Genomic DNA, 13,881 nt, shown 5'->3' on the forward strand with positions numbered 1-13,881 from the left:
GGTTTTTTAAGAAGGATTGAGAGGCAAGGCTGGAAGTCAGAAATTCCTGGAAGGTTTGGAGAGGGTGATTTTGAGGAAGAGGAGGTGGGTTCCGCTGTGACGGAGGACGGAACTGTTCCAGGCAGGGTTCAATTTGGATAGTGTCTTGGGGAGTTGGATCATTAGGAGTAGGATTAGGATCATTTTTCTTTGTGGCAAAGTGATATTTCCAGCAGAGAGTACGGGTGTAGGACAGTAAATCTTTGACGAGGGCTGTTTGGTTGAATCTGGGAGTGGGGCTGAAGGTGAGGCTTTTGGATAGGACAGAGGTTTCGGATTGGGAGAGGGGTTTGGAGGAAAGGTTAATTACTGAACACTTTTCGCCTTTTTTCACACCAGATCTCCATTTGCTTTATAGTTCACCTTTAGCTCTCCCCATATATTTTTATATTTATTTTCTTTTTCATTTCATCCTCATGTTACACTTTCCACCTTCTAATACCATGTCACCCTCACAACGACCCCATTAAGTTTTATTTACATTCCCTCTGCAAACATGCCTTTGCCCTAGCCAGATTACACTCCCATATTTTATTTTCTCAGGCTTGTCTGACATTTGGCATTACCTCCAAAGGCCTCACACTTAAAGTTCCCATCTCTGGCTGCAACCCTTCTTTCCATCAGTCCCTATACCAGTTCCAAACTGAACAATCCATTGCCCTCACCCACCTAATCCTTCACCTACACATCAACTCAGCCAACCAACACATCCGTCAACTGTTATCCTTAATAAAAGTCCTCAGTCTTTCCATTCCCACATCCACACCAGCTGTTCAGAGCATCCTCCTACAGGCCAACCGCAAATTAGAACAGCATGCCACCCTCCACCTTAAAAAACTATCCAATCTCCTGGTTTCCCACCTCCGGAAAGGCAACTCACTCACACTTCACAACCTTTCCAGCAAACCTCAGCCTCCTCTCATTGCACACAAACCCAGTCTCTCCCATCTACTCAATCTCCCACTTCCAGCTCCACTTCCTCCAAAACCTCAAAATTCCAATCAACACAATCTGGAACCACAACACCCTAATTCAGTAGTTAACCTTTCCTCCAAACCTCTCTCCCAATCCGAAACCTCTGTCCTATCCAAAGGATTCACCTTCAGCCCCACTCCCAGATTCAACCAAACAGCCCTCGTCAAAGATTTACTGTCCTACACCCGTAATCTCTGCTGGAAATATCACTTTGCCACAAAGAAAAATGATCCTAATCCTACTCCTAATGATCCAACTCCCCAAGACACTATCCAAATTGAACCTTGCCTGGAACAGTTCCATCCTCCGTCACAGCGGAACCCACCTCCTCTTCCTCAAAATCACCCTCTCCAAACCTTCCAGGAATTTCTGACTTCCAGCCTTGCCTCTCAATCCTTCTTAAAAAACCTTAATCCTACTCCCAACATCACCACTGCTGAAGCCCAGGCTATCCGTGATCTGAAGACTGACCGATCCATCGTCATTCTTCCGGCGGACAAGGGTTCCACGACCGTGGTACTTGATCGTCGGGAGTATGTGGCTGAGGGACTGCGTCAGCTTTCAGACAACACTACTTACAAAGTTTGCCAAGGTAATCCCATTCCTGATGCCTAGGCGGAGCTTCAAGGAATCCTCAGAACCTTAGGCCCCCTACAAAACCTTTCACCTGACTCCATCAACCTCCTGACCCCACCAACACCCCGCACCCCTACCTTCTACCTTCTTCCTAAAATTCACAAACCCAATCATTCCGGCCGTCCCATTGTAGCTGGTTACCAAGCCCCCACAGAACACATCTCTGCCTACGTAGATCAACACCTTCAACCCATTACATGCAGTCTCCCATCCTTCATCAAAGACACCAACCACTTTCTCGAACGCCTGGAATCCCTACCCAGTCTGTTACCCCCGGAAACCATCCTTGTAACCATTGATGCCACTTCCTTATACACAAATATTCTGCATGCCCAGGGCCTCGCTGCGATGGAGCACTTCGTTTCACGCCGATCACCTGCCACCCTACCTATAACCTCTTTCCTCATTACCTTAGCCAGCTTCATCCTGACCCACAACTTCTTCACTTTTGAAGGCCAGACATACCAACAATTAAAGGGAACAGCCATGGGTACCAGGATGGTCCCCTCGTACGCCAACCTATTCATGGGTCGCTTAGAGGAAGCCTTCTTGGTTACCCAGGCCTGCCAACCCAGAGTTTGGTACAGATTTATTGATGACATTTTCATGATCTGGACTCACAGTGAAGAAGAACTCCAGAATTTCCTCTCCAACCTCAACTCTTTTGGTTCCATCAGATTCACCTGGTCCTACTCCAAATCCCATGCCACTTTCCTTGACGTTGCACTCCACCTGTCCAATGGCCAGCTTCACACGTCCGTCCACATCAAACCCACCAACAAGCAACAGTACCTCCATTATGACAGCTGCCACCCATTCCACATCAAACGGTCCCTTCCCTACAGCCTAGGTCTTGGCAAACGAATCTGCTCCAGTCCGGAATCCTTGAACCATTACACCAACAACCTGAAAACAGCTTTCGCATCCCGCAACTACCCTCCCGACCTGGTACAGAAGCAAATAACCAGAGCCACTTCCTCATCTCCTCAAACCCGGAACCTCCCACAGAAGAACCCCAAAAGTGCCCCACTTGTGACAGGATACTTTCCGGGACTGGATCAGACTCTGAATGTGGCTCTCCAGCAGGGATACGACTTCCTCAAATCCTGCTCTGAAATGAGATCCATCCTTCACGAAATCCTCCCCACTCCACCAAGAGTGTCTTTCCGCCGTCCACCTAACCTTCATAACCTCTTAGTTCATCCCTATGAAATCCCCAAACCACCTTCCCTACCCTCTGGCTCCTACCCTTGTAACCACACCCAGTGTAAAACCTGTCCCATGCACCCTCCCACCACCACCTACTCCAGTCCTGTAACCCGGAAGGTGTACACGATCAAAGGCAGAGCCACGTGTGAAAGCACCCACGTGATTTACCAACTGACCTGCCTACACTGTGAAGCCTTCTATGTGGGAATGACCAGCAACAACATTCGCATGAATGGACACAGGCAGACTGTTTGTTGGTAATGAGGATCACCCTGTGGCTAAACATGCCTTGGAGCACGGCCAGCACATCTTGGCACAGTGTTACATTGTCCGGGTTATCTGGATACTTCCCACTAACACCAACCTGTCAGAACTTCGGAGATGGGAACTTGCCCTTCAGCATATCCTCTCTTCTCGCTATCCGCCAGGCCTCAATCTCCGCTAATTTCTAATTTCAATTTGCCGCCACTCATACCTCACCTGTCTTTCAACAACATCTTTGCCTCTGTACCTCCGCCTCGACTGACATCTCTGGCCAAACTCTTTGCCTTTAGAAATGTCTGCTTGTGTGTGTGTATGTGCGGATGGATATGTGTGTGTGTGTGTGTGTGTGTGTGTGTGTGTGTGTGTGTGTGTGTGTGTGCGAGTGTATACCTGTCCTTTTTTCCTCCTAAGGTAAGTCTTTCCGCTCCCGGGATTGGAATGACTCCTTACCCTCTCCCTTAAAACCCACATCCTTTCGTCTTTCCCTCTCCTTCCCTCTTTCCTGACGAAGCAACTGTTTGTTGCGAAAGCTTGAATTTTGTGTGTATGTTTGTGTTTGTTTGTGTGTGTATCGACCTGCCAGCGCTTTTGTTTGGTAAGTCTCATCATCTTTGTTTTTAGATATATTTTTCCCACATGGAATGTTTCCCTCTATAACATCATGTTTACAAAGATAGAGCAATGTTCTTGACTCAAAACTGAAGTGGCACACGGTCAGAGCAAGCAGAAATGCTTCCAGGGACTGTGGAAGCATGTGGTGACGCAGCACTGCCATACAGCAAAGTCGCGCGATGTGTTAAAGCATTCGGAATAGGCAGAGATGCTGTGAAGGATCACCCTCGTACAGGCTGACCAGGTGGAGGACAATACAATTCAACTCCTTGCTTTTGTGTTGGACAATGATTGCCAATGGACTGCAAGTGAGTTAGCTGTAGAATTCAGAGAGTGCTCCACATTCTGCATGATATTCTACGGTACCGCAGAATTGCAGCATGTTGGATATCCGATGAAATGTCCAAGGTGCAACAATGACATCGCTATGCCATTGCACAGGATTTGTCGGCGATACCAAAGGGAATGTGATGACTTTCTTTGATACATTGTCACTATTGACAAAATGTGGCTTCGCTCTTATGAATTTAACTGGGAGCACCAATCAAATGAACGGAGGTATTCTGGTTCTCTCATCCAGAGAAAGTGTATGCTGCACCAAGTATTGTGAAGGTGATGTTCACTGTAGTGTATGACATTGATGGGATAATGCTGCATCATGCTGTACCATCAGGTTGTTGGTAGATGCTGCCCACCACTGCTCGTTTGTGCAATACCACCTTTGTCCAGCCCTCAGGCGAAAGTAACAACATTTCACAGAACAGCACCCCATTACGTGTGATATCACACCACAACTGCTGCTGTCCAGGACCTCTTGCACTGCTAGCAATGGGAGAGTCTGGGACATCCACCGTACTCGCCCAACACGTGTCCCTGCGATTAAAATCTCTGGCAAACTGAAAGAACCACTGTGAGGGAACTGGTACAACACCAGAGATGACATTATCCTTGCCATAGGTCGTCAATACGGGACATCAACAGAAATAGATGGTGTATAATGCCTTCCAGACATTTGGCGAAACGTCATAAATAATGGTGGCGAATATATTGAAGGTGCGTAAGTATATCAGTCAGTAAAGTCATTTCAGAGCAAAGTAATACGGTAAACTCCCATTTATCCGAAATGATTGAGATGGCGGCCAGTTTGGATTACGAAAATTCGGATAAACCGAAGTCCTCTTGTTTTCACGTGTGAAACACCCCGAATTGCAAAGTTTTTAAGGGGGGATGTATACGTTTATTTAAAAAATCACCACAGCCATATTTATTAATGTACAAATCTAAAATTTTGCATGTGTAAAGGAAAAGAACTTTTTTTTATTTTTTTTATTTATTTTTTTTTTTATGGAAAAATATAATAAAATATGCAGGATTAATATTTTACCAGAAATTTGAATTTTTACTTCTTTTATTATCTTTTTTTTGTATAAAAAGCCATAACTCAAATTCTAATCATGCAAATGACATGAAAATTTTATTGTAGTGTCCTGAGAAGGTTATAAGACCACTGAAGTACAGTTATTAATTTATGGTATAAATTGTATTATTGACAGAGTTTTTAATTTTGCACGGCTAAAATTAACTTTTTTTTTTTCTACACACAGTCATCTTAAAATCAGAATTTAACTGCAGTATCTCATATTTTTTAGTTCCGGGGAGCCAGCAACATGTTGCGAACAGTTCCTGAAAATTTCATAGCATTAGTGCATGTACTTTTTGAGAAAAGGCTTCTAATAATGTAAAACAGAGAAAACGAGGTTGAAAGATTTTCTTCTCATGCTTCTTATCTCAATTTTAAAATCATACATACTGATACTCCTCATCCTCCAGGTTTCTCTTCTCTCCTATTTGAATCTGACTGGCCTCTATTTGCAGGTAAGACACTGATCTGTTAGCTTTCTTGACCCTGCTCTCATCGATGGTGTAAAATGCTTTTGTTGTGAACACACCAGGATCTATAACAACTCTCTTCAGGACTTTATTATTTCAGTTATTGTAACATAAAACTGTATCATAGATACCTATTTTGCAAGTCCATGGAATGTCCCTTTTGAGCACCTAATCGAAATTAAATTATTGAGGCTTTCATTTGCATTTTGTGTCTTTCTGTGAAGACACTTCCCCAATAAATCAGGGTTTGCAAGAAACGTGAATGTCGGTTTAATTGACATTCATAACAGGTTCTCATAATGAGTGTTGATGTGAATACGTGTCATTTGTGTTGTTGAACTTACACCAATAATCATCTTTCGGACACAGATTGTGCATTGGTGTTTGCTCGAGGGGAGGGGGGAAGGAAAAAAATTTGCCCACATAGCACGCCTCATGCCTCTGAATTGTGTGTGTTTTACTTGATAGCTCTCTCATAAAATAACTGAGGAGAATTAATTTCTTTCGAAGTAAGCCTGCATTTTCCTCCTAGTGGTTTTTCATCCTCAAGTACAATATAACCCCACTTTTACTTTCCCGGAGTTAACATTTTCCCGCTGTTTACGACGTTTTTTTTATTGGTCCCATCAAATTTCCTATGCCTACAATGTTAATTTGCACCTGATTTTCCATCAACATATTTATAATTTTCCTGCGATTTATACATTACGAAAAAATGTTGGTGGAGAAAATATGATGCTGGCATAATGTTGGCCGTCCTGTAGTGTTTACATATATTAAGTGGTTAAGTTTCTTAACACCAGGGCACTCTATTCAGTGGATTTGAACTGGTAAACGAGTAAAAGTTATAACAATTTGTGCTGTATCTCCCGCTGCTGCTATGGTCTACTTGGCATGGTGGATGATGGGAGTAACTAGGTTCATTCGAATGAAGATATCACGACCAATCACAACCATTTCCAAACTTTCTCTACTGCACAAATGCAGTTTTGTGATTGTTGTGATCATTGTGACACCTTTGTCGAACCGTATTTAGCGTGTTTCGGCGTATGACCATACAGAGCGCTAATTGACATCATCATTGACTTTACGATGCCCAAATATTTTTATTGTAAGTACAGTGCCAGTTACGTATTGCATTCATGCTGAGCAAAACGTGTTTTGAGAATTTATTCTCATTCTCAAGTGCAGTATTTACTTATGTATTTTTTGTGATGTTACAGAAACAAACGATGCGCGAGTGATAGTTTGTGTATGGTTTTTTACATAACTGATGAGGCACACAGTACCAGATAACCTCAAAAATGATGAGTATAGTGCAAGAGACGCAGAATAACACATATCCAAACACTATACAAAATACTTATTTACATATTTGCACTTGACAACAAGAAAAAGTTCTCAAAACGCGTCGTGACGTAACTACTGCAGTATTTCATTTTTTAAATAATGAATGACAGCTGCAGGCTTTCCAAACACATCGATTACGGTTTTTTTTTTTTTTTTTTTTTTTTTTTTTTTTTTTTTTTTTTTTTTTTTTTTTTAAATTAAAAATTCTCGAAATGGGTCGTTAAGAATGAAATAAATAAGTAACTAGTGCAATATTTCATTATTTCAATAATGAATGACAGCTGCAGGCTTTCCAAAACCATCGATTACGACATTTGAAATTCAGTCAAATATAATTTCAGTTACATCAGCAGTTTTTATTACAAAGTAAACCTTTATTAGATAATAAAAATTTCCCTGACAAGTCTTTTGATGCCTGTTATGTACATATATCATACATAAAGTGCAAGGGGGTATCCTATATGTAACTTTTACAGCTTAAAACATTATTTCCCACATTTTACATTTTCCCACATTTTACACAAATTTTTTTGAAGTCCCTTGAAAAGTGTAAAAGCAGGGTTTCACTGTATTTCAACTGTCTTCTCTTTCAGTAAGCAATGAAGCCAACACATTCCAACTTTTCTATTGTGATATTGTACGAATTTTTATTTGTTACAGCTTTGTACAAAGAGGAGTCCCCATCACCAAGGTATTTAGTATATCTAACACCATACTGGTCCTTAGATCTGTAGAACATCCTCACAACTGCAGCAGCCTCCATGTCCCCACTTGAGCCAGTATAATTTTTAGAGCATGCTTCTGCATGCTTTTCTTGCTACAGTTTCTCACTGTCTTCATGGTTGGACATTTTCCTTGTTGCACACTGGTGGCAGTATTTAGACAATTTCTACATCTAAAACTTTACCTGAGTCAATACCAATAACAGGTGCAATTCCATACAGAGATGTGTGACCCCTTTTTATCCAGGTCCCACCTACAGACACACACAGTTCAGTAACATTTGTAGGAAATTCACTGCCATGAATATCTACCCCGGAATCTATTTCTTTTTGGTTTCTTTCACCAATTCCTCCACTGCTTTCTTCATAGAAACTTTGGCAGTATCACATATACCGTCAGACATTTCTTTATTTATTTTTTCAAACCTTGCACAAGGTGGAGGCATGTTTAGAAAACCACACAACAAATTACCTCCTTCCCTGCCTTGCCCAAGGCATCTCAGAGCATATGCTAACCTAAAATTGCTTTCATAAGTACCAGTGTAATTTTTTTTTGGAGGAGGAAAATGAAAATTCATAGCCACGTGAATTACAAATTAATTTAAAATTGCAAGCTTGTCCCGCTCTTCTTTCTTCAACAACAATCATGCAATACGTATTTTTACAGCTAACATAGGGATATGAAAACTTTATATAGCCTGGCAGAGAAGCTCTAAATCAATAAGTCTGAATCCAGCAGAATCCATATCATCATTATTCACGCACCTGTACAATTCTCCTGTCCCAAGTTTCTATGCTGAAGCTAAGAGCTTATGTTCTTCATTTCGAGCTGCTTCATCTTTTTATTGGTAAACCGATTTCCATGAAACCTCCATTTCCTAAACACAGTTTTTCCACCACCCATTATGCATAAATCTTGACTTCCACCTAAAGGTTTGCAAATTCAGCCTTGCACCTAGTAATATGTTTTAGTATTGACAAAACATAAACAAACCACATGCAAGAAAGTTTTCAGGCAAAGATATAGATGTCAGCCAGAGATATACGTGTCAGCCTAAAATATTGAAAGAAAATAGCCTTCACACTGACAAAAATTCCACTGAAGCAAGCAGTTTCCCAAATGTCGGAAAAGGTGGAAGTGGCCGCCAGTGCAGAGTTAATCAGTTTAACAATTTAAAGGCATTTCTAAAGCCGCTATTGTGATAAAATTCACACACGACATAGATTAAACTGTGCAGATCAAGAAAATAATAATTTTTAAAGATCGATATTTTTGATCAAAATTCATTACATCCCCCCTTAAACGCTGAATAACAAAGGTCATTTATTTTACATTCTTACAGAAAAAAATTGACTTTTTTTTGGCAGCTGGAAAAAACAGGAGTTTTAATTTTATTACCTACTCCTTTGAATAAAAAATAAACTACTTACAAAATTATGAAATAAATCTAGGGGTTACTCAAAGGAATGAAAAGATTGTCTAGAGAAAAGGAAAAGGGGGGGAAAAACAACTTTTAACTTACGGGTGTTGAAGTTCTAGGACACTTCATTAGAATTTGTTTTTTGGTAAAAAAAAAAGTTTGTAATGGTTTTTTTTTTTTTTTTTTTTTTTTTTTTTTTTTTTTTTTTTTAGAAACTTTTGTGGTGGCAACAATATTTATCTCCAATGTTGGAAACAAACAATTTCGGGATAAGTCGCCTCCTCCTGTTGGCTGATGTACTCCAGGGTGGTTTGGATCACTTTGTAACCGACTGTGTGAGAAATATTTTTCTCTGCTTCGTCATTAGAGACATATTCTTCTGACACTTTCTGGTTGGTCGCAATTTGGACGACTGTAAAATGGATTGACAAAAAACAAGTGCACATCCTGTCTTACCATTCACGATCAACCTGACTGTGAAGAACAGCAAAAATTGGGAAGACTAAGCTGAAACCTGATTGCATCAGTGATTATAACAAAGGAATGGGTGGCGTAGATGCAAAACCAGTGCTTAGCGTCATATCCTCGTATGAGAAGATATATGAAAGGAAAGTAAAAAATATACATTAGACATGGCAAGTATAGTACACTTATTTGATGAACTCCAGTGAAAGAAAAACGAGGTTCACAGATTTCCCTCTAACCACGGCAGAACAAATTCTGAAAAATTTTAGACTTCCTGATTATGGGATTTGCAGACACACAAGCCAAGGAACAAATCCATTAAGAATACAAGGAAGCTACAAACATACCCCCAACTGACAAAACAGCAGCACCTTGTAGGACATGTCTGTTATGACAGAGGGAAGCACGGAGAATCCTACTTTGAATAAAAAGAGTGTAAGATTTTCGTACATGTGAATAAGAGTTTTAAGCTTTATCACACTCTGACAAACTATGTATGATTATAACTTTACATTGCAGTAGAGAAATACAATATACTTTTTTAATATAACTTACAGTATATTGCAGTAAAAATGAGGAATATTGCTACAAAAAAAGTGTAAAGCTGTGTCCAGATCTCAGTAAAAAAAATATTGTATGTCCATGGGTTAACACATTAAAGACAGATAATATATGGTGGAAAATTTATTCTCAAATCTGGCCCAGGGCTTTTACTTGGATGCAGTGTGGCATTTTGGCTGGGAATTTGGTGGGAAAGGGCTAAGATGATAGAAGAGACTGGAAAACTAGAGAAAAATCAGGATAAATGAACATCAATAAATTTGAAGATCGAATAAGTAGAGAGTGAGACAAGGAAAAGTGTGATGAGTAAGTGTGAGTTAAAGGAGGGAGGGAGGGAGGTTCTTTTTGTATGAGGAAAGGTGGAAGGGGGGGGGGGGAGAGATTGTAATTTAATTTTTCATTCTTTTATGATAAGTCTGTATTTTATATTATTCATTACGGAACACTATTTAACTGTATGCTCTAACTCAAATGTAATACTTTCTGTATTTAAATTTTATTTCACCTCTACTACTATTCACATCAGCATTTGCAAGATTTTGATATAAATTTTGTTGTTCCAGGAGAAAGATACGTGGTTCCTGTCTCGCTCAGCAAAAGCTGCCAAGAATGAGACAATAACACAGTTTCTGCAGCTGTGTCTTTTTCCAAGATGCATTTTCACAGCAACTGATGCTGTTTACTGTGCCAAGTTTGTGCACACCATCCATAGTTTGAAGACTGCCAACTTCTCCACATTACTCTGCTATGACAGGGTAAGCGCATGAATTTGTGAAGTATGTGAGAGCTCTGTCCGTAGCTCATTTGTTAGATGTAAGCTGTAGCATGGACATACATGCCTCTCAGTATATTAAAATATGTTGAAGCAGATATTAAAATATGTTGAAGCAGTATAAAATGGTAATTCATACTCTTTTTCTCGTGTCTATAATTCTGTTCACAGCTTAAAAGTGACCCATCGTGAAATATTCTCTTCTCACGCCGGCTTGTCCCTATACTTATTTAAAATCCAAGATTTTTTCTGTGTGCTAAGTGATAATTTTAGTGAATATATTGACATAAAAAGGAAGAGACTGATAGTTCCACAGGGTGTAATGGTGGTTGTTGTTTTTTGTTAAGTGAAACAACTACAGTATTTTTCCAATTTTGAGGCATTGTCCTTTTTTTTGCAAACATTCTTTAAATTGTTTTAAATGTTCCTTCTATAAAACCTTTGCTCAGACTTAAATATTTTCTATTAAATGTTGATCTCCTGGCATTTTCCCATTCTTCATATATTCTCAATTCATTTGGCATTACTTTTTGAAAGTCAGTATTATCATTATTAAATTCCAGTTTTCATGATCCACCTCTTGCCCTCAGGAAATATTTAAAGAAATCAAATCTTTTATTATTTTTGTATCTTGTGTTGATTACTTTGAGATATGCCATCATAATTCCTAAAATATTAGTTCGTGCCTGGCCAACATTAATTTTTGTTTTGTTCTCTTCAAATCCTTTCAACATTTTCTTTGTTTCTTTGGGCATTCTCCATTTCCAAATAGTTAGTTTTAATTCAGCATATTCTGTCATGTTCTTGTTATCATTTGTTATTAATTCTTACCTTCCCTTTGACGGTTGCATTGTTCCCATCAGAGAAATTTCTCGTGGCCGCAGGACTGTGTGTTTAGGTGTCTGTGGTTGTGTGCATGACCGTGTGTACTTTTGCTAGAGAAAGTCCCAGATTTTGAAAGCTAGTGAGTACTGTTTTCTGTTATGTGTGTGTGCACCACAGAAGTCCACTGTAGGTGATTAGTTGACAGTCTCTCCTGCCACATGTGTTCTCTGCAGGAATTTCCATCGTTCTCTGCAGGAATTTCCATCATGATTTATAGATAGGATATCCAGCATTCGTTGCTAAAGATGCTGCTGTTTGCAGGCAAGTGTTTTCATCGAATGACGGTACGGAAATGGAAAATAACTTTATTACCGTATTTACTCGAATCTAAGCCGCACTTTTTTTTCCAGTTTTTGTAATCCAAAAAACCGCCTGCGGCTTAGAATCGAGTGCAAAGTACGCGGAAGTTCTGAAATATGTTGGTAGGTGCCGCCACAACTAACTTCTGCCGTCGAATACATGTAGCGCTCACCAAAACCTCTGCGTCAGTAAATAAATTTTTAAAAAGGCGGAGGACGAGCTTATTTTTCTCCGCCCCAAATTTCGACCACTGCATTTTCATACATTATCCAACGAAGTAAATACAAATTCCGTATTGTTCATCTTCGAATGTAGCAGCTTTTCAATGTACTACGAAAGTCCGACTGGCAACACTGTTTGCGATGTTTGTCAGTATGGCCAATTCTACGTTCTGAATTTTTTCCTACCTGTGAGAAGAGATGGTTGCTAATGGGAACTTTTGTGAATCACATGCAGTATTTTCTTCACCAAAAGAATAATACGAATATAAACATTTTGCCATGTATTCTTTCATGTTTGCTGCTATCTCATTTAAATCTTGTCTGGCTAATAAACTACGAAACTAGCGTGAGACAACAGTAAACGCGGAAGTATACACATATCATATCATGTTTATATTCGTATTATTCTTATGCCTAATAGGGATACAGTCAGAAATTAAACACGGCAATTGACTAGATTTTTGAATCTAAGATGACTAATTTCTGTGCAGAAAGTAATGTACTAAAGAGGCGTCTGCAAAGATTTTCAAACGGAGAAACATTTTCGCTAGACTCTCGTTCAGAACATATTCTATCATACGCAGTTTATTACTTGGTTCTTCTTGAGCATTAACAAAGAGAGCAGCAATGTAAATAACAACAAATAGCAGTCTCTTGCCATTATTTCGCTACTGAGACATTTCCTCTCTCTTTTTTTTTTTATTGTAAGCGGCGGTAGCACGCACAAAAGCAAACCATGCCGCAAGCGGCGACAGGTCATAAACAATAATTATCAGAATGCGACAAACAATGCATGACGCAGTACAGTAATGCATTTTCAGCTCAGAGTGACGTAAACACCTATAACAAAGAGAACAGCACTTATCAGATCAAAGAAAAATAAGCAATCAATTCAAACCAGACGAAGTACGTGAAAAACGAAGGGTACCCGTATAAATACGGACGGAGCGCCTGACACATAGCAATGGTTACCTGGTAAAGCTTAACTGCTAAGCCTACGGCTCGAACCAAACTACTGTAGCTGTATCGTCATTCATTCGACCTAAATTGTGTCTCATATTACAATGGACCAACTTTGTTCCGCTTTGGAGGTGCGGCCTAAAACTTGAATTTCCCTTGAATTTCGAGTCTCAAATTTCAGGTGCGGCTTAGATTCGGGAAATTTTTTTTTCCTTAATTTCGAGTCTCATTTTCCAGGTGCGGCTTAGATTCGAGTGCGGCTTAAATTCGAGTAAATACGGTAGTCTTACAGCTTTATGGACCCAATGGCTGCTCTCATGAAATCTTGGCAAATGTATGACAAACAGAAACAGCCACATGCCATATGATAGTTATGAAGGTGTGGAGCCTCTCACAACATTTCTAAGGATAAGACTAAAGTTTTTTAAATGGAATAAACCAGTGAAACCATAAGTAGGTGAGGCAGTTAGGAGGCACGTTGTTATAAAGATTCTGGTAAAGTGTTCCGCATCTGTAAATAAAACTCTTTACAAAATCTTGAGTGAGGTACTCATGAGTTGTGCTCCAGTATAAGGATGGCAGCAGACATAAAAATAAAC

General features: G+C 39.7%; 1 protein-coding gene across 1 annotated transcript in view; it reads left to right on the plus strand.

The window, feature by feature from the left end:
- The window catches only part of LOC126094939 (THO complex subunit 2), a 313,848-nt gene that overhangs the window by 155,030 nt on the left and 144,937 nt on the right, over nt 1–13,881 (plus strand). The window contains 1 exon segment of the mRNA XM_049909587.1: nt 10,708–10,899. Within this exon segment, the coding sequence (XP_049765544.1) occupies nt 10,708–10,899 (192 nt within the window).

The sequence above is a fragment of the Schistocerca cancellata genome, chromosome 8, assembly GCF_023864275.1.
Source record: "Schistocerca cancellata isolate TAMUIC-IGC-003103 chromosome 8, iqSchCanc2.1, whole genome shotgun sequence".
NCBI classification, from domain to species: domain Eukaryota; kingdom Metazoa; phylum Arthropoda; class Insecta; order Orthoptera; family Acrididae; genus Schistocerca; species Schistocerca cancellata.